Source organism: Poecilia latipinna, unplaced genomic scaffold, assembly GCF_001443285.1.
Source record: "Poecilia latipinna isolate Pla-1442-1.1 unplaced genomic scaffold, P_latipinna-1.0 Scaffold951, whole genome shotgun sequence".
NCBI lineage: Eukaryota > Metazoa > Chordata > Actinopteri > Cyprinodontiformes > Poeciliidae > Poecilia > Poecilia latipinna.
In genome coordinates this window covers 615,673-641,041 of record NW_015113567.1, presented here as the reverse complement: position 1 = coordinate 641,041, position 25,369 = coordinate 615,673, and the positions used below count along the sequence as shown (strand labels likewise).

At 39.4% G+C, this 25,369-nt stretch overlaps 1 protein-coding gene across 3 annotated transcripts in view; it reads right to left on the bottom strand.

The window, feature by feature from the left end:
• Positions 1 to 20,046, bottom strand: part of gabra2b (gamma-aminobutyric acid type A receptor subunit alpha2b) — a 31,305-nt gene extending 11,259 nt beyond the window's left edge. The window contains exons 1-7 of one of the 3 annotated variants that reach the window (XM_015049534.1): positions 19,440 to 20,046; positions 18,866 to 18,959; positions 16,840 to 16,937; positions 10,843 to 10,910; positions 7,621 to 7,841; positions 5,580 to 5,662; positions 4,220 to 4,363 (exon numbers count right to left, since the gene is read on the bottom strand). In XM_015049534.1, the coding sequence (XP_014905020.1) occupies positions 4,220 to 4,363; positions 5,580 to 5,662; positions 7,621 to 7,841; positions 10,843 to 10,910; positions 16,840 to 16,937; positions 18,866 to 18,936 (685 nt within the window). In that variant the 5' untranslated portion in view covers positions 18,937 to 18,959; positions 19,440 to 20,046. Of the gene's footprint in view, positions 1 to 4,219; positions 4,364 to 5,579; positions 5,663 to 7,620; positions 7,842 to 10,842; positions 10,911 to 16,839; positions 16,938 to 18,865; positions 19,344 to 19,439 lie in introns of those variants that run through there. The other 2 variants (XM_015049536.1, XM_015049535.1) reach the window with 2 other exon arrangements.
• Positions 20,047 to 25,369: the final 5,323 nt, after the last annotated feature.

The following is a 25,369-nucleotide window of genomic DNA, read 5'->3' as shown; positions in this document are numbered from 1 at the left end:
TCTATGGTTACCTAGCAACAACCTGCTGAGTAACTTGCACAGCAGCAGTTTCACGTTTTGACACCGAGCCTCACGACTGGTAAAAAAATAAAAAACAACGGCGTGGAGTGAAAGGAGAACAACTTCTCCAGAGGAAATTGTGGCTAAAACAAGGTCATATCACCAGTTTGGCAGTATTTCAGATAATTGTCGATATCAACTGATATGAAACGATTATATTGCGATACGATTCTCAGCCACATCGTCCAGCCTTCAGCTTGAGTGACAAATAGCTTCTGATATCTTTGTGTCTTCTGAAACTTTCCTGACCATGTTTGGAGTGCTGCGCTACAACTTTATCATTAGCTTAAAAACATTTTTTTCCATTGCAATGTGCACCGTTACCATAGCAACACACCTTGAATCTGGTTCATCTGTCAGGTGAATTTTGCGACCCCTCAGGGCTTCACTCTCCATTCGCCGCTCTTACCCCCTCCCCCTCACTCAGGTTTTTTGTTGTCACAAAGTAACGCGACGCGTCAGCTTTGACCCGGTTCTGTTAGCCGTTCACGTCGCCACGGCAGCGCGGGGCGTCCCGACCTCACCCACAACCGTCACGTCTACACTGCACTGATGCGGCGGCCTACTTAACACGTTTTGTGTTCCTCATTGCCTCCACCTGCTCCAGCTCTGCTGCTGTTTATGCGTTCTCCCCGGAGGGCGTTTATTTCTAAGTTAATAACCACTGAGAGGTTGTTTTGCGCGGTGCTCTGTATGATATCTATCACTGTGCTGCGTGTGGCTCCATATTGCCACAGCGGATGGCCTAGTAAAGAGAGCCAGTTACAATGCAGTCAATTGATATTAATGCTTTTTAAGCAACCGGAGATGAATTAAAACTGTGGAGAACTCTCAAGACTTGTAAAGGTATTCATATGCCTTACATTTTTTGGAACATTGTGTCATATTATTATGACACCATGGGATTTAATCAGACAAAGTTTATTATTGCATATTGTAAAGGAGATATAAAGGGATGCCTGGTTTGAAATTATTTTATTAAATAAGAATCTGAAAAGTGTGGCATAAATGTGTAAGACTCACATTGACAGGGTAATTGTCAGAGTTAGGACTGAAGCGATTAATCGGATTAATCGATTATTGAAATAATTCTCAACTAATTTAGCAATCGATTAATTGTTAACTGGAGCATACAGACTCAAAAAAATGCCATTTTATGAAAGAACAATGTATTGAGTAGTAATTAAGTCAAAACTGGATAAAAAAAAAATATATGCATTTTACATCTATGATAAAAAAAAAATACTTTCCTTGTAAGTATGTTCTACCCAAAACTCCTCAGGTGAAAGACAGACATCACCTGATTCAAAATATGTAAATTAAACGCTATTAAGCACCTTTTCCTATACAGTTATTAATCGTTTAATTGAGAAAATAATCAGCAAATCATCCAAACACTGCATTGATTTAAGTCATGCAGAAGGAGCTGAGCATCTCACACTTTGACATTACAAGTGTTTCTTTTAGCTGCACCTTTGCAACAAAGGATCAGGTGTTCACTAAAGGAATGCTAAGTTATTGCATTTTAGGCAATAAGATGTTTATTCCCTAAATTAAGAAGAGGAACTGAATTATTTATTTCCATCTTTTAATGCATTTCTAATAAATGAAAAATCTGCAGAATGCGGCAATTTTTTTAAATCTGGTTAATTGATAGAATAATCAATAACTAAAATAATCGCTATCTGCCACCTCAGACAGGTTATTCACTCATTAAATGATTTCTGAAAGTGACTGAATGCACAAGGAGCTAAATATAGATGAGTTTGAAAATCTTTTTTATATCACACGTTTTTCTTTCTTTTTTGCAGTTATATGCCTCTTCTAGTTGGTCTTTCACTTGAAATTCCCACAAATAAAATTCAATTTGTAAATAAGATGTCTCATAACAGCTGTCCAGCACAGTGGAGAAGAGGTGACGGTTTTTTGTTCAGCCCCTGGACACAAAGCGATCGTCGGTTTGATGACAAACTCATATTTACACCAAAGTGAGATGCAATCAGATGTCAGATAATATCCATCTGAAGCCCAGACTCCACTTATGTTGAATTAAAATGTATTAATCATTACAGACGAGTTGAAACTGAACCAGTGTGACGTTGCGTAATGTAAGCAGTGTATAACCATGCGTGCCATCGCCAAAGATAAAAATGGTGATTTCAGAGTGAGTGATATTTCCGAGTGGCCGCTGCAGAAAACATCACAGCCTCTTCTTGTTTTTGCTGAAGAATCCCACTAACTCTACAGTAGCTAAATCCACAGTCAGGTTTTCTTCTTAATGGCTCACAAGCAGCATTTTATCTGATCTTCCAGTCTGTCTCAACGTGGTAGCTCTCTTTTTTTTATAGATGCATGCTACCTCAAGCTCTGCCCCCATTTCTTGTCATCTGTGTTAGCATGCTTGCTTGAAATGTTGCTTCTATTTTTAGCCCTCATTATCAGTTTTTTTCTTCTTTTTTTTTTTTTTTTTACGGTGTAGCCTATTTTCTGGAGCATTTGTTTTCTTGGTTTTCTGTCTTTTCCAAAGCTGGAACTTGACAAGTGATTTGCTTAAATCATGTATTGTTCTCGTTTCATTCAGGCCCCAAGAAGCAAAGCGAGCGCTTCTATTCGACGCAGCCAGATGTCCCTTGGATTTGATGTAACCAAGCAGGTTGCATGCGAGATCTGAGGCGAAATAGAAAGCAATTACATTCTGGGAGGCGAGATAACTTTTATTGGGTTTGATTGGAGTCTTAATTAACCCTAAATGAAATGTAAAGAAGGACAAAGCAGATTTAGCTTTTTGCATATTTTCATGGAGATATCTGAACTGATCTTTAATCCAGGCGTCCCTGTTCAATTAGATGAGGTTAAAACAAAGCCATTCTGCACAAGCCAAACCACCAGTCCTGATATTTAATAATAAATCAGATGCAAAAAGAAAAATAAAAACAAAGTGAGCATGAAAAAGCTAAAACTAGCAAATTCACAGCCACCTCCTGCAACACGTAGGAGGTTGAGGAGCTCAGCATCCTGTCGAAGAAGAAAAACTGTTTGGTTTTCACACACTGCGACAAAACTCAGAAAAAGATTTGAAAGTGTTGAGCCCAAAAAATTAAAAGCTGAAGGCATCACTGCAACTCTTAGATCAGACCTGACATGTGTTGCTGCAGAAATAATGACTAAAGAAGTACTTTGCCCACACGCTCAGCAGGTGTAGCTCTTACAAATATTGGCGTTTCCCAAGCTGAAGGATACACGTGTCAAGGCCCGGGGGCCAAATCTGGCACGTCATAAGTTTTTATGCGGTCCTGTGGACTCTGCAATCTTTACAATCCAAAAAGCCAATTTTGCCCACAGTCTGGTGAAGTAAAACTTGTTTAGAACCACAAATGGTAAGAGACCATTTGGAAAACGTTTTGACAGAATTTTGTTGTCATTTTCAAAGGACCAATGCTTAATTTTAAAAAAAAGATTTTGTTGGCTTTAGTAGCCTTTATTTGAAAGTAGTTCGAGAGGAAAGAGGGCAATGAGAGAGGGGGAAGACATGCGACAAATGTCACCAGGCTGGGAATCGAGCCTGTGACCACCGCCACGAGGACCAAATATGTGGGTTGTGCTTTGCCTCTGCGCCACCACGGCACCCCAATGTTTGATTTTTATGTCTTAAAATAAAAACCTGACACTTTGCAAAAAAAAAAGGACAGATACATTTTCGTCTGTGTGATGTTGACATTTGTAAAAAATTATGAAAAAAATATCAAACAAAAAAAAAAACAGTTCAAAACCTAAAGACCGAAAATACATCTATTAAATGTTTTTCAAGGACAAAAGAGGAACAACCTGCATTGCGATCACAATTAAATTTTAAACATTAGTTGGCTCCATTTTTAAATATTATTTTATCAATAACAGTTTTTATCTGTGTTCTGCCAAATTACATGAGTGTGAAAAGATGTTCAATATTATTTAACTTTAAGAAGTACTCCTCAAATGCAGAACCAGCTATTGACTCTAATTTTAACAGCTTGTTGCTGGGTCGTTTTATCGATACATTCTGCCTCAACCGGCTTTGGACATTCATGATCTTGATGTGGCCCAAAATGAGAATGAGCCCGGTGCCCCTGGTGTGATGAGTTTTCTTCTGGACGTCTGCTGGAGTCCCGTCGGCTCTTACCTGTGCTCGATTTGATACGTTCCTGTCCAACAGTCTGACCAAGCAGGTCGTACTGGTTCAGGCGGGAGCTCTCCTCTTCCACCACCACCGAGTCAGAAGCATTTCGGGTCCAGGCGTAAGTCACCTCTGAGGTTGTGTAGGCGTCTGAAAACAAAAGGGAGGAGGATAAACCCAAAGGAAAATAATCCTGGGGCGGTTACAGATATCAATTACTTTTCTTTTTTCAGTGACCCAAATGAAGCATCCCCGCTACTGTGTATTTAAAGGGGCAGTATGATGTAAAATTGACTATTTTGAGCTTTACATCGTGTTATAATGTGGTCCCCTCATCTAAAACATATCTGTATTGTTGCTTTAATTCTGTCATGCATGTTTGAGAAATCTTTTAATCACCATGGCAACCATTTAGCTAGGTAAAACTATTTGTGGGACCTCTACCCGCCTTTGAGGATGAAGCTCCTCCTCACAGCTGCAGTTTTCAAGCTTCCGCCTCCCCAGCGACTCCCCCCCACTCAGCTCCTTCAGACTAGCCAGCAGCAATTAGCAAACACTTGGTGGAACTGTGTGTCTGCTGAGCTCATTACAGGAGCTACTTCTCAGTGAAACGCTGGTAAAAACGTTAAAGGGTTAATAATAGAGGTATGAAGACTTCCTGAAGGCGGAGGTTCAGAAAGAGCCAGAGCTTCTTAAAGAGACATAGGCCCAATTTTAAGGCGTTATTTCCAAAGTCAGATTTCTGTTAAATCAAATTGAATATATATAGAATGTTACTGAAAACATAATACTGCCCGTTTGAAGCATAAGCTTTGAATCAAAACCCTGTTGACGTTTCCTGTTCTTGTTTCACTGCGTTAAGAAAACGCGATAAACTTTTTACTGTAAGTCATCACATGAATGCTAATCATGCATTTCATTTATTCGAGACGTGAAGGCACTTCAGACATGACCTACTGAGTTCTGATGTCTGATAATGGCTAATTATTAATCTCCTCATTTCCTGTAACCAGCTTCACAGCTTAAAGCAAAAATTAAAGTAAATAAATAAAAAAATCAGTCATCCAAATGTAAAGAAGCCATGGCACCTAACGAAAGACCTCAGATCTCCAAAGGAAAATATTTGGATGACTTTAGAGGGGAAAACAACTGCATTTTCCCTTTCGATGCTATTATGTTTAAACTTTTAACGCTGGTGCACTGTTGTTGATATTTGTAGGGTCACTACCAGCTGAGCCGTGCATTTGAGCTTCACTCGGTACTCAGGCCGCTCTTGGACTGAAGAACCAGTGAGGTGCATGGCAGACAAAAGGATTGCATTTTAGTTGCAGTTGCCTCAGGCTCTATCATCATGAGAGTTACTCACAGCTGCCAAATTTTAGAGGACAGGAGTGAAAGTCCATGGGGAAATCCTCCAGATGCATTGGGCACTCGGCATGCACTGTTAACCTGCATCCAATTCACAGAACATTAACGAGAATTTGCAAATGCATGAAAAGTAAACAGCACAGGTTATAAACAAACAAATAATGAAAAAAAAATGAAACTAAAAAAGCTGCATGCACCATTCAAGACACTAAACATTTCCAGTGCCTTGAATTGGAAAGAATTAGTCTGTGTTTTAACCAGCAGTAAACAGGAGGCTGCAGAGAGGCTAAACTCTCTGCTGTCTGTAGCCTATAGCACAACACATGACGATACGTAGCTAAAACAGGATATTTTTATTCACTGCGACTCACTGTCTGACTAAACATGTCCTGTTTTAGGTCAGCTAGAATTATTTAAGAATTGTTTTATTGCTTCAACTAACTAGCTAGTTAGCTAGCTAACAAAGCTAGCTTAGTCTCAAACTTGAACTGCTGCTAATTGCTGAAGGCTGCATGGTGTGTTTAACTTTGCTTTCTAAGGTCTCGTGACTGTTGAACCTTTGCGTTTTGCTATGTTGTTTTTATTTTTTTGTGTGTCTTTAGAGTCTATGTGAAATAGGTTTCTCTTCTTTGCCACTCTGAGGATTTCTGCAGCTACGAAAGATAAAGAGCAGTCAGTTCTCACAGCTTCTTGTCAGGAAGCTAGTTCTCACAGTCTATCTTGTAAATAGTTTTGCACTTCTGTCCTTGAGTATAAAAGACATTTCCTATGTTTGTAGGTCGGAGTTTACTCTCTGTCTTTGCTCTCATCTTGTGCAAGATACTTTAATAAACCCGACTTGTGTCATTTTCCCATACTGCCTGGCTCTCACGGCTCAATTTTAAAATTGTCGGTTGATTTTCAAAACTTGAGAGAGGCCCCACCTATGACAGTATGACAAACGGTTCGTTTGTTATTGAGCCTGACAAACGAACCAGTTTTCTGTGTATTTAGTGAAGGCCAACAACCAGTCAAAATGTTCAAAACAAATTAAGGCCTGCACACGCACCACAAGAACAGAGAAATTAGTCATTTTGCCTGAGGTGGAGAGAGCAAAAACAGAGTTATTTAAGAATAAAACATTTTATACTTCAGAAGAGCTGGTGCTGAACTTTAGGAATGTTTTTGTACATTTATCTTCCAATGTACCATTTGTCATTGTAGTGACCACTAGAACGATGGTTCTCACACACCAGGATAATGTTCTGGCCAGAATATGGATCAAGAACAAGCTGCAGGAACAGAACAATATCCTTTTCTTTGAGACAATACATTTCTCCATTGTCTGTAGAAACTGGGTATAAACCGTGATTTCAGTCCTCCTAATTTAAAAAACCTTGTTCATGTTCAACACTATTCCTAATTTCTGAAACTATATTTACCTTTCTTAAGTTATTGAAAAACAATTACTTCATTAACACATCTTTAAATTCACCTAATGTTCTTACAAAGATCTTAAAAAGTTTTTTATTTATGTAACTGAAATCTGCAGATTAATGAAGGTTGAATAAAGACTGATAATACCAACTCATTGTATCTCTTCTTTCTTCTCTTGGCTAAAATATTGCATGTTTTGAAGTGAATGTAAGTCACTTCTAGAGCCGCGTTGACCTTTCATCGCTATTTAAAGATTATTTCATCTCATATTGTGATTAAATTCTTGGATTTCATGAGTATTGATCCGGCTGGTATTGTGCAGATTTTTTTCACAAGCAATCGGTTTTAGTTCAGTGAAACGTTTCTAAAGTTCAGCTATATTATGACAATGATTTGGAGGGACGCAAAGATAAATAGTGGGGTTTAAACCCAACAATTAAGAGACATTTTTAGTGATGTAATAATGTGACGATGCGGTGCAGAAATCCCAACATTTTATTTTGCTGTGTTTTTATAATTCAGAACCAGAACCAGTCCTGGTTTAGCACTGGAATCTTTAAAAAAAAAAAAAAAGCCTAAAAGTGGTGTTTGACATTTTGTTTGAACATGAAGATTGTTTTTACCTCATGGTGTAGAGCAGAGTCCCGTCGTCTTTGATCCGTAACAGTTTATTGGGCATGGTCATGTTGTGCGCCACAGACTTTTTCCCGTTGTGAAAGAAGGTGTCAGGAGTCCAGATCTTACTCGCCATCAGGTTGTTCAAGGGCAAAATGTTCATCGGCCCGTGAAACGTCAACCTCTCGTCCCTCCAGCTTTGCCGGAAGAAAACGTCTATAGTGTACTCCTGAGGATGGGGAAAGCAAATTGGTGAAAAAGTGATATTCCTGGTTTTTTCCCCCTTTTTTAATTCCTGTGTGAAAACAAAAAGCCCTTCCCTGCTAAATATAGCAGAGGAAAACAGTGCACAAGTCCGCTCATGATTTATGGATGTCTACAAGCAGCATCTTCACAACTGACTTCATCTGCCACTTTGAAACCTTTCCCTGCTTGACAAAAGATCCATTAAGGTGCCGCCTGCGCTCTCCGTCTTATTCCCTGGATTGGTGTTTTCCCGGCCAGAGCAAACCCCCTGACCTAAAACCCAGAGCTGTCAGAAGGAACCGCACACGCAAGAGAGGATTTAGGGCACAAAGCACAGCACAGCACCGTGAAATGCGAGTATGTGTGAGATTCACAACCAAGAGTGGGAGTGAGAGATACAGAGTTGTTTTTATCTCTTTTCCTTTTCACGTCACAATCAAAAAGTCTATAATATTTAGATCTCCGGATGGTGAAACTGTAACTGAATTCTCATGTAGCTCAGCAGCTCGCAGGAGGATTAGCTGCCATTTACATCTTTGGTCATCTTAGGCAGGGACGGATTTAGGAGAATAAGGGCCCATTTTTGTCCCCTATCACAGAAAAAAAAATCTTTTACTAATAAAAACTGTAGAACATGAGCAGGCAGGTCTACACATCTCCAGGTACGAATTGATGAATGGTTGGTTTAAAACTTTTGGCTCCAAGTTGGTCACAAAATGATGGTAATTTTCAAATATTTGAGCAAAGTTTCAATTAATAAAAATCCAACAATATTTTAAAAGGGTAGCATTATATAAAGTCGACTTTTTTGAGCTTCACATCATGTTATGATATTATTCTCTCATCAAAAACATAATTGTAGTGTCGCTTTGATTCTTTCATGTATGTTTGAGAAATCCTTTAATCTCCATGGGAACCATTCAGCTGCGCAAAACGCCTGGGTGGACATGGGCGCTTTTCTCAGCAAAAGTGCCTCACAGAGCAGCCCTCTCCCACTCAGCTCCTTCAGACTAGCCAGCAGCAATTAGCAAACACCTGGTAAAACTGAGCATCAGCTGAGCTCATTATAGGAGCTACTTCTCAGAGCAACGCTGGTAAAAACATTTAAAAGGATCACTAGAGGAGCCATGCTATGACTTCCTGAAGGTGGAGTTTCAGAAAGAGCAGGAGCTTTTAAAGAGACAGAGGCCCAATTTGTGGCGTTAAATTACACAGTAAAATTTCTGTTGAGTCATATTTGATATAATCAGCATTTTTATAACTGAAGTTAACATAGTTACTTGTCTATGCCCTAAAATGGCATTATGTGACTGGAAAACACATAATATTGCCCCTTTAATAAAACATAAAACAAATACAGGCAAAAGGTTTCAGCTCAGTTTTCTGCTCTGTGTTTAAGTCCTAACTGCTAAAACTGAAAAGCTCATAACCTCTTTGACAATAAGATTCTTCTTTTTGGCTTAAAGCAATCTGGTTCCCCCGTTACTTCTCTTTTGATTTAATTTCTCACATGACAGGATTACATGAATCTATGAAGCAGTATGCATGTCTGAAATGTATTGATTGAGTCTATTGTGGTGGTGGAAGGATGATGATTTGGGCTTGTTTTGTCTTCTGCTGTCAGTTCCTGAGCAGAACGTGAACTCCTCTTTATGCAAAGTGATTCTTGTGACAAATGTGAGACCATCTGCCATGTGACCATCTGTGAGACTCAGACGATGACTCCTCTGAGTTACTGCGGCTAAAGGTGCATCAAAAAGCTAGTTTCATCACTGCGATCAGTTCTTTTACATTTAGGCTCACTTTGTGCTCATCAGTCAACAACATGGCTTATCTTAGGTTCAAATCACCTCATTCTTTTCCAACCACTGCCATTTCTGGGTGGAACATAGTCATAATTAAAAGGTTTTATTTACCTTAAATAAAAAAAGGATGTATGTTTTTTGTAGAATTTTAACTGAGTGTTTTGTTCTTTCAGCAAATGGCCATTTTTGAATCTGTATGCTCCAGTTAACGATTAATCAGTTACAAAATTAGTTGACGATTACTTCAATAATTGATTCATCATGATTAATCTGACTAATAGTTCAGCCCTAATTACTAATCAAAGCTTCTAGACACTTGATATATAGCAACTGACTGGGATACCCAATAGGTTTTTTCTGATGCCAACGAGTGTGAAGGCCCCTGTGGTCTAATTAAAACCTACCTGGAGATGAATTTTTATTCATTAGGGCTTTAGTTGAGCTGCACAGTGAAATCTTCCTCCAGTGAAATGAAATTATTGAATGTTTTCCTATCAGATGTTTGCCCGTCTGTCCATCTGTTCATGTGCAATATATTTTGAAAAATAGACATCAGGGGTGCAATTAGGCAGACTGAGCACTCCACTTAGACAATTAGTCACAGTACATCACATGTGGGTGGTGATTTTTAGAACTGGGATCTTCGCCCGTGCAGCAACAAATCTTTCACACAGTTTGCAGATTTAATACGCATTTCATTCCATGCAGGAGATGTTTTGTTTTAGGCCGGGAGATCTATGGTGTAAGAAGAAGAAGAAGAAAAAAGTTTCATCACACATCCAGTTTCTCTGATTGCTAAATCGACTGATCAATCACCTGGAAAATGGGAGCAGATAAACAGAAACGGGGCTGAAGCAAAGGTGGCCATGTGTTTCAGAATAACAAGCAGGAAGGCGCAGAATAAAGAAAGCAGTGACTTGAATACCAACAAGATGCTCAATAATGTATGAGATGAAAATTTAGAGATGAATAGACATCGTGCCGTAGTGTGGCTTCTGTATCATCTGTGAGTGTGTGGTGTGTGTGTTCATGCGTGCGTGTGTGTGTGTGTTCAGAAAAAAAACAGAGTGATGTAACAGCAAATGGATAAAAAGGGCCTACATGACTAAAATAAAGCAAACAGAAGCACTCTGCTCCTCCAACAACAGCTGAAGTATCACAGTGAGTATCTGCACTCACCATGTCGGTGTCTGAGACCGGTCCAAAGCTGGTGACGAAGATGTTGGTCTTCACCTCGGTTACCCTGTCTGGATCAGAGGAAAAAGCCCGGTGTCATCTCCCACAGCGTCTCTCCTGCCTCACAGACCATTAATATACAAAACAGGAGACGGTTTGTTCGTCGGACAGTCACTGAAGAGCCCGTCTGGGCCCCTTTTACTAGATAATCTCAGGCTGAAATACCAGATAAATTATTATTTTCTAAAAGACTTTTGTGTGCGACTCCCACAATGTGGAAAACTGAGGTGCAGAAAAACATTTTTAGAAAGAGAAACTTGTTTATATGCAGAAAGTAGAAACATTTAGTTGCTTTTCCCTAAAAAGAAAAGAAAAAGCCAAGAACGTTTTAGATTTGGAAGCACTGTACTTCCCAAAAACAGGGAATGTTCCATGTTTCCATTTCAATGTAAACAGGGTTTTAATTCAAAACATATGTAAATGACTTAATTACAACTAATTATATTAAACTATTGGTTCAGAAAGTGCAATTAGACACTCTAAATACAATGTAAAAATGAATAATAAAGCTTGACATCACTCAGCGCACAAAGCATAGAATTAGAGTTGAGTATATCTGCCATGATGGATCTAGAATTTTTTTCAATATCTGAGCCGATAAAGATATCGATATCGGATCTGTGTTATTGGTGAGCATTGCAATCGTTAACATTATCATTTTCACCCTAACATCCAACATGCAGCTTGGATAAGGGCAATCAATGTTCATTCTTTACATCTTCTATTTCCAGACAATAATAAGTGAGAAAACTACCAAAATCAGAAGGATATCAAATCAAATAATAACTTTCCTCAAAAGTACATTTACAAAATACGCTCTGAGCAGAGTCTGTGGCTGTGAACCTGCGGAGCTCAAACAGCCTCACAGAGGTGAGGTCAGATAGACGGACTCCATGTAGGGAATTGGAAAAACGCGCCGAGTTAAGGTCTTAACCCTGCAGGGCGGCCTAAGGCTGTGATGAGCACGCCGCCAAGAATCAATAAAGTGAGAAACTTGGAAAAACTACAAGGAGAGATTAGAAGAAGCATCTTGGTGTGTTTAGCTCTTGTTTTGAAGACGGTGGAACCTGATGTGAACGGTCGAAGCATGAAATCAGAGTGAGGCTTCATGTCTCATCCAAAGGTAGGAAATTATAGGACTGGAGTGGAACCACTCTGGTCGTAAAGGAGGTGGAAACAATGCCCTATTAGTAGGGATAGTGCTGCTGTGCAGTCTTTATTTCAAACTAATTAGCAAAACTCAGTAAAATTATTCCAGCCAAAACAGTCTGGTTTTGCCTCTTAACTTTTTAAAAATAGATCGCTGCTGCTCTAACCATCCGGTCTACTGGTCAATCTGAAGATTTACTTCTCAGAGGAAATAAGCCATAAGATCAATTAGAATTACTTTACTTTCTTAAAAATTTCCTTGAAATGACACTCAATGTGAATTAATACAGCAAAAAAAATAAATACTCTGGTTTATTAAATACTCATGTTTGTAATAGCTGGTGTTATTCTGCCATCTTTTTAGTTCATTAAAGCTGTAGTGTTATTGCAGTCTGGGAGTTTCTCCTCTGAAGCATCTTAAAGCACTGTGATTGGTGACAGGACAAAGAACAAGAAACAACTACTAGCCTCAATCTTTACAAGCAAAATTTAAAAAAAAAAGTCAACTCAACATGTGCTCACGGCCAATCCGCTGCATAAACAACAATTAAAAATAACAAAATTACTCATTAATGCAATTTTTGATTGAAAGGTAGAGTTTGTTAGATGTCGATAATTCACTCTCCCGACAGGCTTTTTAGTTATTTGTTCCAAAAAAAAAAAAAAAATGCAATTAGCTACAGAAATTAACAATAATTAAGCCTAAGGGTTCAGATTTTACAGCAGAGGATTCTGGGTAAATTGGAATCACAACGTTGAAATACAAGCAAAAGCCCAAAACAAAACAAACAACATTATAATTACGATAAGTCATCAAAAACACAAATCCACCACCAAATGGCAGCTCAGGTGAAACAGCATTCCACAAGAGGAAGATAACCGAAAACAAGAGCGTCTCCTGAGGGGAAGAACGCGTTTACTGTTTGAAAATATCAAGAGTGCATTTAATGCCTGAGGACTCCAGGATCTGTGGGGATAAGGACAATACCTAAAGTTCATTTATTCAGCCACAACAGTCCCAGACATGTGCTTTTCATGCAGTCTGAATCATTTGGTGCAGATGGGTTCACTGAACCGCGTTTAATTGGTAAGACACAACCTGCATGTGTTAGGGACTGCGCATTCCTCTGTGCAACTATCCAAATGTCAGCTTCAGCTCCTGCCAATTTGGACACAGAGGAAGGAGAGCATTCGCAAAAACCAAATGCTGGACTGCTTGACTGAATTTCAGCAGTTCAAACTCTTTGGCCAAACAAACTGGGAACAAACAAACTGTGCTAGGCTTTAATAGGAGGACATGATTAGTCGGAGATTACAGAAAAATAATTAAAGCTCGTCAGGGAGAAATCTTTGATACATGATGTACATTATTGTAACGTATTCAGGTTTTACAAAGCAGAGCTGTTTTTTTTTTTTTTTATCAAGATTTATCAATGAAAAGTAAACCATTAAAAGAAAGACATACTGCCATGATGTAAATGGGATTGGGCGATCCAAAAGAAACACTGGCTGAATCTGAGTTTCCATTGCAAAACGTTTTCAATATTCCACTAATGTCGAAAAAAACACAATTTGCGATTAAATAAGAAACACTATTAAAATCACACAAGAATCATCATCCTCCTACTACTTCCTGTTGTCTTCTTCATCTAGTAACATCCTGTTCTTGATCACGTGACTCGTGTGGGGTGAAAGAAAGTGTTTGGAAAAATACACTAATGTCAATAAAAATCAACAAAAACATAAACAGGTGTGAGGCCCAAACAATCATAACACTGTATTTGTTGATTTTTCTGTGGAGAAAAAAATATATATATACTGTATATCTATATATCTTTATATAGATATATATAGGTGTGTGTGTGTGTGTGTGTGTGTGTGTGTGTGTGTGTATTTTAAAATGCAGCTTGTGTAAGCTAAGATACCTTACACATAAAGCTACCTCATATACGATTGGCTGCTGTTTGCAAGCAGCCAATCTAAGAGTAAAGATGTTAGCTTCTGAGCTAGCGATAAAACCGTTTCTGCTGGCTGTACTTATCCATGTTAAGATTTATTTGGTGTTTGGAATATAAATACAGACAGATAGAAGTGTTTTAGAGAGATTTTCAAGTATTCGTTTCAGCTATGGAGCATACAGATTAACACACCACAAAGGAAAAACTTACATCAGAAATGTAAACTGAAAAAAAAAAAAAAAAAAAAAAAAAAACCATTTTGTGAATTATCAGATTTCACTCTCCTTTTTTCTACCCCCATCAGCTCCAGCTAAAAATAATTTTTAATTGAAGGAAATGGAAAACATTTTTTAACTGAACAAAATTAAAAATCACTCCAGGGGAGAAGCTGCTGCCTTCAATAAATATCTGAATGTTTCCCGATCTGGCCGGGAGAACTAGGGATTTGGTTTTTAAGTCTCTCTCACGTTACTTGAAATGTGAAAACTGTCTCCAAGCCCGTCTACCTTTCGTGTCCGAGTGAGCACGCGCAGGCAGCTGCGTTTGGCCTCTTTTCTTGGCCTTGCAAACCAAAGTTCGGTGGAGCGTTAACACGTTTTCCCCACAGATGCCACAGACGGATCTAATGTGTTTACCGCGTGGAAAACTGCATCTGATGTCAAGTTGTGTTCCTTTCCTAAACTCGGTTTGTAAAAGCTGCTTCCCCGGTGTCGTGCCTTTGTACGTTAATGCGTGCAATACAGCGGTACATGCAGAGTGTTGCAGGATTTAGTTTCCGGTGGGATTTAATGAGGTAAGGGGTAAAAAGAAAAACATCTGATCTACGTTTTCATGCTTTTAGATGACGCGTCGGATTCCAGATGATCGCTTCATCAGAGCTGCAGTTGCAACCAGATGTTTACATCTCCTGTGTAAAAAGACACAACCTTTTTATCCTCGACTGTCTGAGATCAAACCAGGCTAAACTTCCTGTTTTATAAATGACAAGATAATTTTCTGATTTCTTATTTTTCCAAGTTTGCTAATACTGCTGCGACTTTATACAATGACGTCGTCTCTTATTAAGCTTCTGATAAATTCACAACATTTCATCAAACACACTGCATACCTCGTGGGAAAAATCTAAAGAAATCAATGAAGATGTCATACAGGGAAACCAGATCCAGTTCATCCTCAGATACAATTTAAAGACGTCTGAATCTCCCAGATTACTGGGTTAAAATATTTATATGAAAATATAAACACTGAGGATATCCGGCCATCACTCTGCTCTGACTCTGTCCCAGAGATGAGCATGTTTTTGGTGAGAAATGTGCAAATCCAGTCTGATAGACTAGAACCAAAGTTCTAAGTTTGTACATTTGATGAGAAAAGAAGAAAACATGAATGCTTAAAAACATTATTTTGTTTTAAAAAGGGACTGGTATCATGAGGAAAGACCTGTACATAGAAATACTGAAGTGAATGTTTCAGTAGCCATCAGGAAGTCCTGATTTCAAAAGTGTGTGACCAAAGTGACCTACAAACTTGATTTCTTTACCTGTTCTATCAGGAGGAATGGGCCGAAATTCCAACTATTTACTGTGAGTAGCTTAAAGAAGGATACATCTGATCTAAAACTTAAGTCTAAAATTCAGTTTAATGCTAAGGAAATGTATGCAAAATTCTGAAACTGACTACATTTTTTACATTTTTTCTTGTAATCTGGCTTTCAGCAATTAGGATTAATTTTAGTAATAAATTCAACAGAAAAAAAATAACCCAGTCTTAATATTGTTCATCATCAATCAGTTTAATAAATGACTTTTTTTTCTTCAAATTAAACTAAATGAAATCCAAGTTAAAGCTAATATAGAATGACTAAAACTAAAATGTTTTACAACAAATGAAAACTAGACAATTATTATGTTAAAACATGCTGTTAAAATGACCGCCAGTTGCTCTGTCTCTGTTAAAGAAAAGCATCTCCACAGCATGATGCTGCCACCCCCCGTGTTTCACAGGAGACGGTAATGTTAGGCATCTGCAACATTTATATTTACATTTTGCATAAATCCCAATAAAATAAAGTGAAATTTGTGCTTGACAAAATGTGGAAAAGATCAAAACTGCCTAAAATAATCTATGGAATATTATACTTTAGTATCAATATTGAAATGTTTTTTTTTATGTATATACTACAAGAGTTTGTCTATTTCAAAACACATCATACATCATGACCTAAAAACAAACTGACTTGTGTAATAAAAAACATCTGGAAGAAACTTCAGGAAAACTGTGAACCTGCTGAAACACTGAGTTATTTTAAATGAAGCTTAAAAACCCAGCTGTTTAGATTTGCATTTGAAACATAAGACATGAAACACTGACCAACATATTTCATGTGTATAGATGATTTTGACTGTATGATGTTTTATGACATTTTAAAAAAGTTTTTATGTAAAGCACATTGAAATGCTTTGTTGCTGAAATGTGCCATGCAAATAAACTTGATTGTTTTATCATATATTTATCTGGTTCTGTGAAATTGACTTTATGAAGAAATGATTTATCCATTCGTGGGCTTTGATGCGTCCACTTCTCCAGGAAGTGGACTGGCTGTTGTATAATCTGAGCGCTGCGGACGCAGAGTGTTTATTGGTGTATTCTTGAGGGGACTGCTGCCAAAGGTTGTTGGTGCTATGAACGCTGACGTTAAATGAAGTGTTCTCACTGCGAACGAGCTCTCAGCCATTAAAAACGGGAGACGCGTGCGGTTGTGTAAGAACAATCGTAGCGTCGGATAGCAGAGCCCGCCCGGCTCCGTTTGTGCACACACACTGCGTCTCCTCACCTCCCAGACCCGGCCGGAGACGGTTGTCGTATCCATCCAGCAGTCTGTCCAGGATGAGCGTGAACAGGGTGATGTTCTCCGACACGGCGTTCACCGATCTAGGCAGCAGACACATAACAGGACCGTGAGACAACAACCAATTCAAAACTTTTTTTAGACTCAGGTCTGCTCTGGGTTTCCTCCCTGCTGTCTGGTAGCGACTCCCCGCGCATGCCAACGCAAGACGCACAAATAGACGTTGTTTCCCCATCATGGCTGACCCAGTTCAAGACATTCGAGAGCCATGTGACCTCGGAGCCAGAAACACAGCCGGGTATGTAAATGCAATCAGGGCAGAGATTCATGGTAAATGACTTCAGATTGGGTCCCACATTAAATCTTAGCTAAATCACCGGCACAGACAGCTCTGCTGGAGCAGCCTCGGGTTATTGGTTATTGTGAAAGTATGCAATATTAAGAACTGTTTACATCTGGGCTTTTTATCTACACAACTTTAATAAACCGAGTTTCGTCTGAGCTGGAATTATTTCCTCCGCTACGGCTTGGAAATGTTCATTTCTTTGTCTTTAACTAAAGTTATGTTGCCTTTTTCTCTTTTTTATGTGTCTGTGTTTCTATAGGCCTATTTTGTAATCACATTTAAATAAGAAAAATGAACGTATTCATGAAGTAATAAACAATATCTAGTTTGTTCTTTAACAGTCACATCACCATAGTCATAAAAAATACAGCAGTCTTGTGTTCTGAATAAACATATAGATGATATATAACCTCATATTCTAAGTGTCAAAGCGTTTCTGTTTACCTTATATCGTTAGGATTTGAGCTGGGCAATAAGACAATAGCGATATATATCTCAAAATAGGTTTTCCTCGATTGATATATGAGAAAGGGTCGATATAGACCCTCAACACAGACATGTTGCAACGTGACGTCACATGCACAAAAACTGCCTGGTCGTTGGGTCAAAGGTCAGGTATAATATATTAAGGAGCACATCCTTAGAATAGCTTACTCAATAATTCAGAAAGCTGCCACAACAAAATAAACCGTTAGAGACTTCGATACTTATTGACAACAGTTGGAAATATGGTTAAAGCAGCAGCAGCAACATATTGTCACCATCGTTTCAACTGGAGTGGTTCACACTGAGAAGTAGTTATTTAGTACAATATGAAACCTGCCACAATCAGTGCGACCGCTAGTAATTCACATTAAATAAACGTAACTAGATCATGTCTAAGTTTATCGTTTCTCTTGAAAACAGGACAGTAGGACATGCAGTGGAAGAAAGGCTAATATGTGTTGATCTTCATAATCCGTGAAACAAACATCAGCTGCAACACAGAGTCCCTTTATATCAAGGCTACAACAACCCACCTGATTAGAGCTGCCTTTGATTCGCAATAACTGGAACATATTCAAAGTTTATCTGCATGATGATCTTGAGGTGGCATTTGACAAAATCCAATGTTTATTGATCATTTCATAAATAGTGACTGTAAGATGTCACTAATTCGAACTGCCTTGCTGTTGAAATGTTGCTATGCAAATAAACTTGCATAGCAATACAGACTTAAAAAAAAGCCTGCATTTTGTTCGATCCTGTATTGGAAATATACTTTGATACATACATTGCTGAAAAAAACCTCACAGATGTATGGATAGTGAGAAGGAAGAGGTCATTCGGCTGAACCAATGGGTTCGACTGGATTTTTTTATTTATTTTTTTTTAATGAAAAGACCCAATTAGGACCGGTTGAGCTGAGAACTGCTCATGCCAGCAATGTAGGAAAGCCCAGCTGCGTTTTATTTAATTTCCCGCGTGCCCTTTAGTTTACAGTTTACGGCCATGGCTGAAACTGCCCTCATTATCGGTGGTCACAGAAGGGAAAGGGTGGGGGGTCCAATGATAGCTAGAGTCCACCTGGACAGATAAACAAAGAGCTCCCCACATACAACGTGTCAGTGTGTGCGTGTGTGTGTGTGTGTGTCGAGGCGTCTCCCGTTGCTAAAAACCACTCACCTGCTTTCCCAGAGAGCCGTGAGCACCAGCAGGCAGAAGACGAGTGAAGACGTGCCCTCCTTGCTCCACATCGCTGCTTCTCCGCCGACAGCCGCTGGGAAGAGCGGGAGCTCCGGGTTACTGAGACCCACAACAATGTAAAGACGAAGCCCTAGTATTTCTGGGGGAATCCCTCTTAGGCGGGCATCACATAAATATATAAATAAATAAACAGAAACGGTGGGGGAGGAAAAAAAAGAGAGGCAAGAGACGGCATCTGACTGTAATTAGTATTCAGTGGCACGTCCCACGCGCTCACTCAGCCAGTTAGCATAAATCCAACATCACATCGCGTCACTCATTACACCGCGTCCCTAATTAGGTCGATAAAAACCCATTACACATATACGGGAAGGAAACGGGAGAAAAACGAGAGACATGGGTGATGTTTGGAGCGTTTCTCCCACGCTCCTTTGCGTTTCCATCGGTGAAATTTTTAAATGCAATTTAACGCATCTAAATGGGAAAAACATGAATAGAGAGGAAGGGAAGGTGGTGGTGGGGTAGGGGGGTGAGGGGGGGAGTGCAGACTCACCTCAAGTGGAAGAAGTACCTGCTGCCGCTGGAAACGTCAAAAGATGAGCAGAAAAGTTAACAGGAATTCACCGCTGTTGTCCTCCGTTCGCGGGAGACTTGTCACAGGAACGCAGCTGGCAGCATTGATAATTCATGGTCCAAGGCAACAAGAGGAATGCTCCTCAGATGATGCTCTGCGTCTCATACTCTACCGAAATTAACCGGAAAAATATAGGCTTTCGATTAATAAATAATATTAAATAAAAAAAATTAAAAAACAGCCTTTTAATGGAGAGCAATTAAGAGAAAAAGAAGGGAGGACGAGCAGGTGCTGGAGCGGGTCCTGGCTTTAAGCTGACCCGTTCAGCTCGGTTCGGTTCGGTTCGGCTCGGCTCGCTCAGCCGCGATGCGAATCGTGATAGGAGAAGAAGCGCATCTCGGTCTCCCCTCATCGCCTCCGAACAACTACAAAGGAGACAACCTGGGTCCTAAAGGCAGCCCGATGAAGCCAATACAGAGGAATGTTGCGCGTCTGAACGCACGCACATGTGATGCCCAACACAGAGGCATGATGGCTGAGCACTCGAGGAGAACTACACACGATTAGACTGTCTTCAGTGTGTTGTGTTGCGTGGGTTTTCAATGGAAACAAAAATCTAAAAATGTGGCCTGCACGTGAATCTAGCTCACGGTGGCACCCCCAGAAAATGAATGTATAAGTTATTATAATTTTATCATACTATCCCCACATGGTGGTGGCACCATCATGCTGTGGGCATGCTCTTTTTGAGCAAGAGAACAGAAGCCAGAGAGAACTGTGCTCTCAGTTCAACTTGTCTGAGTCTGAACTGTTTTGCAAACAAAATATTGGACAAACTTTTAAGATTCTTGACTGCCAAAACTACAAAACTTGCAGTTTTTATGGAGCTAAATTGGGGCCATACCATTTGTTCAAAAGAAAAAACAATTTTAAAATGAGAATTTAAAAAAAGATTTGAAACTGAGACGTAGTTTGGAGTATTTATGTTTCCAGTTTCAAAATGTTTTTTTTTATTTTTTTTTTTATTTTTATTTTTTTACAATGATTACAATAAATAAACAGAGCGGTATATTGCTCATGAACTGAAAAGCTGTGTTTTTGTTACAAATGTGCGTAAAACTTTGTCAACATTCCGCTAATGTCGGAAGAACACAATTTCACAGTTGTGGTGTTAAAATCACCATAACCGCAATTAAAATCACCCATGAATATGTTTAATCACGCAATAAGTCAAAGTCAACCACTTCCTGTCGCCTTCTTCTTTGTGGTTTCTGCCAGTAGCAACATCCTGTGACTCATGATGCAAACAAAATGCTTCCACTGCAATTATGCGGAATAATCCAATGACCAGAAAATCCCTTCATCCTAGAGCCAAAACTTTTTAGCAAAAAATTAGTTTTTTCAAATGTTTCTGTTTAGCAAATTTATTTTCAAAATGTCAAATTGCGCAATTATATGGTGAATGGAAATGCAGCTACTGACATTGAAAGCTAAAACAGTCAAATATAATATTGCCAAGAAAGTATTGATTCGATTGACAGCTTTATTAAAGCTCCAAATATATATTGTTTTTTTTCAAAGTACCCGTGTTTTAGCACCTGTGTGTGTGTGTGTGTGCACGTGTGTGTCCTAGTGTGCGTGTGTTTGCGTGCATGCATGCATGCGTGTGTTTGTAATACTTTATGGGGTCCATTTTCCTGACACTACGGTGTGGGGACCCACTGCTCCTTGTGGGATCGAAGCCTGGTCCCCACAAGGGGAAACGCTGTTTTTGGGTCAAGGGTCAGATTTAGGACCAAGATGTGAATTGAGTTTTGTTTAGGGTTAGGGTCAGGTATGTAATGGTTAGGGTTAGGATAAGGATAAGGTTTAGGCTGTAGAAATGAATGGAAGTCAAAGGAAAGTCCCCACAAAGATAGCCATGCAAACGTGTGTGTGTTTGTGTAGACGTGTGTGTGTGTGTGTGTGTGTGTGTGTGTGTGTGTGTGTGTGTGTGTGTGTGTGTGTGTGTGTGTGTGTGTGTGTGTGTGGGAGACAGAGTGGATGGATGGCCCTCTTGTCACCATGTTGCTAGGCCTGTAAATTGTGATGGAAACAACAACTCTTTTTTTTTTTTTGACACCTATTATAGTTGCAGTGTTTACAGCTCCACCGTGTATTCCTCTGGCTCACCTCTGCTATAAAACACAAAAAACAAACCAGAACAAACAAAAAACAGAACACAAAAGGTCCAATTATCTTTAGAAAATAGTCTTTTACTGATTTTGGTTGTTATTGTTGATTTATGTCATCTCCTTCAGGATTTGGAAGTTCATTATTCAGGAACTTGTGCGTGCCTTCATGCATTCTTTTGACAAATTCCTTCACTTTGCAACGCTTACATAGGAAAGTTTAAGTTAATAATTTAGGGTCTAGTTTTTACAAAACAAACTATGTCATGACATGTAATTTCTTTTACTATAATCAGTTGGGCAAGTGTAAGAAACTATCACACAATTTTTGAAGTGAGGTTCTCTCAAAAGTGTATTAGCAGTCATTATAATAATAGATAATTATATATTGATATCTTTAGTTATGTGAATTCCAGATTAGTTGTACCCAGTAGTTGAAGAAGAAAATGTAGTCAGCCATTTTACAGAAGAGTTATGGATTCAACGTGTTAGAATGACCCACAACCTTTGATGAACTTTACGGTGCTATGAGAGCTCTGCTGGAGCCAGCTGCACATTGTCCAAAAATCAAAAACAAACCATCATCCTCCTACCACTTCCTGTCGTCTTCTTTGTTGTTTCCGCCAGTAGTAACATCAGGGTGGTGATCACAAGACTTGTGTGATGAGAAAAGTGCTTTGATATGGCTGAAATACCACCTCATCCTAGAACAAAAACATTTTACATGTTTTTTTTTTAAATTGGCATGTTTCCATTAAGCAAATTTATCTTCCTAATTCCAATTTGCACAATTATATTGTCACTGGAAATGGAGCTACTGTTAAACAAAGGTACAAATATATTTTTCAAATTAAACCATGTCAAATTATACCAGCTGTTTCTTTGACATACTGATCAGTTTGACATAAAATAGAACTGACAACTTCAAATTTTTAATTTGTATTTTATGGGATAGATCAACCAAAAAGTAGCACATAGGTATGCAGAGGAAGGAAATGAGTGTAATTTCCAGCATTTATATGCAAAAACAAATCTTAAAAGTGGTGTGCACTATTATCCTCCTGCTATTTCCTGTCGTCTTCTTTGTCGTTTTCGCGAGCAGTACCCGGGTGTTGATCACGTGACTTGTGCGATGTGAAAGAGGTGTTTCGATATGTCAGAAAAAGCCGGCAGTATCAAAACAGCTGAGTGGCGATGCTGCCATTTATCAAAATCGAAACAGCTGTATAGATACATGTCGCCGTTTTGATACGTTTCGAAACGTTTCGAAACAACGCATAATCTTTTCATTGAAAAAACATGCATAGTTGCCAAATTTGGCGTGTTGTCTACATTTATGCTCTTATTACCGCTTTACTTTTGTAAAGCCAATTACTGCCAACCCGGTAAAGATAACTCAATGAACCTATTATGCATGTTTTTGGACTTTTGGAGGAAACCAGAGTACCATGGGCCAAACACACAACCTCCAAACAGATTGAAAGACTCCAGCCGAGATTTGACCTGCAGGAACTTGTCTGTGTGAGGCATCAGATGAGAACAGGCCGCCACTCAAGAGTTACTGCCTCCCTTTTGCCATCCGTCAGCTTGTAGGTTGCTCCCTTAATCTCCCCAGCATAAATCCATACCTGTGCGTCAGGCGGTGAGTGATGCAGGTCATCTCAGCAACAGAGGCACTTAGGCAGTTTGTCAAAAGCAAAGCAGGAATCTTATTAAACCGCATGTGCATGCATATTTCCTTTTCCTTTTTACTGCGGCCTCTTCGCCCGTTGGGTTACAGCGGCGCTGCTCGTTGCGAGACGTTGCATCATGCTCAGCGCGTCGACGGCCGTGAGCGCATCTATTTAACTGGTGATGTTTGCTGATTGGATCAATGGAGAGCAACAGGCAAATAAGCTGCATATCTAAATTTGTGATTTTTACATTACCGTTTTTTTGTACCTTGGATTTAGTTGCACACTTTATATGAGTAAGAGTACAATATATAAATAATTTCATCTTTGTTTTGATTCATGAAAGAACAAGTGAGAGCTACTCATCAGTTTGATTTCTGGCATTGACAAAGTTCATTACCTCTCCCTTCCCCCCCGCGCGGCTCTGATTTAATGGACTGGGAACCAGTAAACAGGAAGGATTCCTGGCAGAGAGGTATAAAATTTAGGCTGAGCCAGGGAAAAATTTGACTGCTGAGCTGTGGAGTCGGGGAAAAGAGCAGCTCAACAATGTTGTCATCAAAAACAGCAACATACACAGAGCTGATAGAGACGAAGGTGCGCTGCCTCTATCGGCTGGATTGTTGATTAAACCGGTTTTTGTCGTGATGTCGAAAAAAATAATTTACCCGAAGGCGCTAGTTTACGATTAGCTGAGCTGTAAAGGAGCAGTATTATGTAAAATTAACTTTACATCATGTTTTAATGTTATTCCCTCATTAAAAACATACTTGGAGTGTTGCTTTGATTCTTTCATGCATGTTAGAGAAATCCTTTAATCTCCATGGCAACCATTCAGCTGTTCAAAACGTATAGGGGAACCTAGCTTTGCCTTTGAGGGTGAAGCTCCTCCGCAGATCTGCAGTTTCCCAGCTTCACAGAGCAGCCCTCCTCTGCTCCTTCAGACTAGCCAGCAGCAATTAGCAAATATCTGACGGAACTGAACATCAGCTGAGCTCATAGTAAGAGATACGTCTCAGTAAAACGCTGGTAAAAAAACTTTCTTAAAGGGTTATTAGAGGAACCATGTTGTGATGACTTCCTGAAGGCAGAGTTTCAGAAAGAGCAGGAGCTTCTTAAAGAGACAGGGGCCCAATTTCAAGGAGTTAAATTAAAAAGTCAAACGTTTAATCATATTTCATATATATAGCATTTTTATAACAACTGAAGGCAACATAGTTATATAATTGTGCTACACAGTGTCACTCTGTGGCTGGGAAACACATAATACTGCCCCTTTGAAGCAGAGGTTAGCATGCTAAAAGCCCATGTGGTGAGACATGACTCACTGTAGCTAATGGCACACAGCATCCTCTGTTGGACAAACATGGCAGCGCATCACGCGGACTTGGAGAGAGATGAAACAAGTGGTTGATGCAGCTCAAAAGGAGACCTCTGCAGCCAATGCCGACTCACTCTGATCCCCAACTCACAGCAGCTTGATGCTCCTGCAAAGCAGCAAAGCAGTGACATCCAGTGCATCACCGTTCAAGTGGTTCTGATAAAGCAGCATTTCATAGCACCAGGTGGTTGATCTGTCATGGAGACATTTCAGGAAGAACCCGTGTCCCTCTCTTGTCTGTCATGCACCATGTTAAACAAGGGGCTGTCAGCCTGCGTGTCAGCATGGCTTGATTCACTAGACGTTGCTGAAAAAGACTGAGCCCGTTACCTCGGCAACAAACCATGCCCCGACGGAAAAAAGATGTTGCGAGAGAGGAAATATGAGGAGCCCACCGATGGGCTCTGACACTCTTAAAGCGATAGGTCACCTTCTAAAGTCCATGCACAGCGATTTGCACAAAGTCCGGCGCTTGAATCGATATGATCTCCTGTGACAGAACCACACAGGGTTAGGTGGAATTTAAAACAAATACCTTTTAAATTCAGAGAATAAATGGGGGAAAAATAGGAATGTGCTCTTTGGCAGTGCAAAATTTGACACACTGGAGTTTTTATATGGCAGCTCAACACAAAGCAGTCATTTATTCTGATGTAAAAGGAGAGGACTCAATAGTTTTAAAGA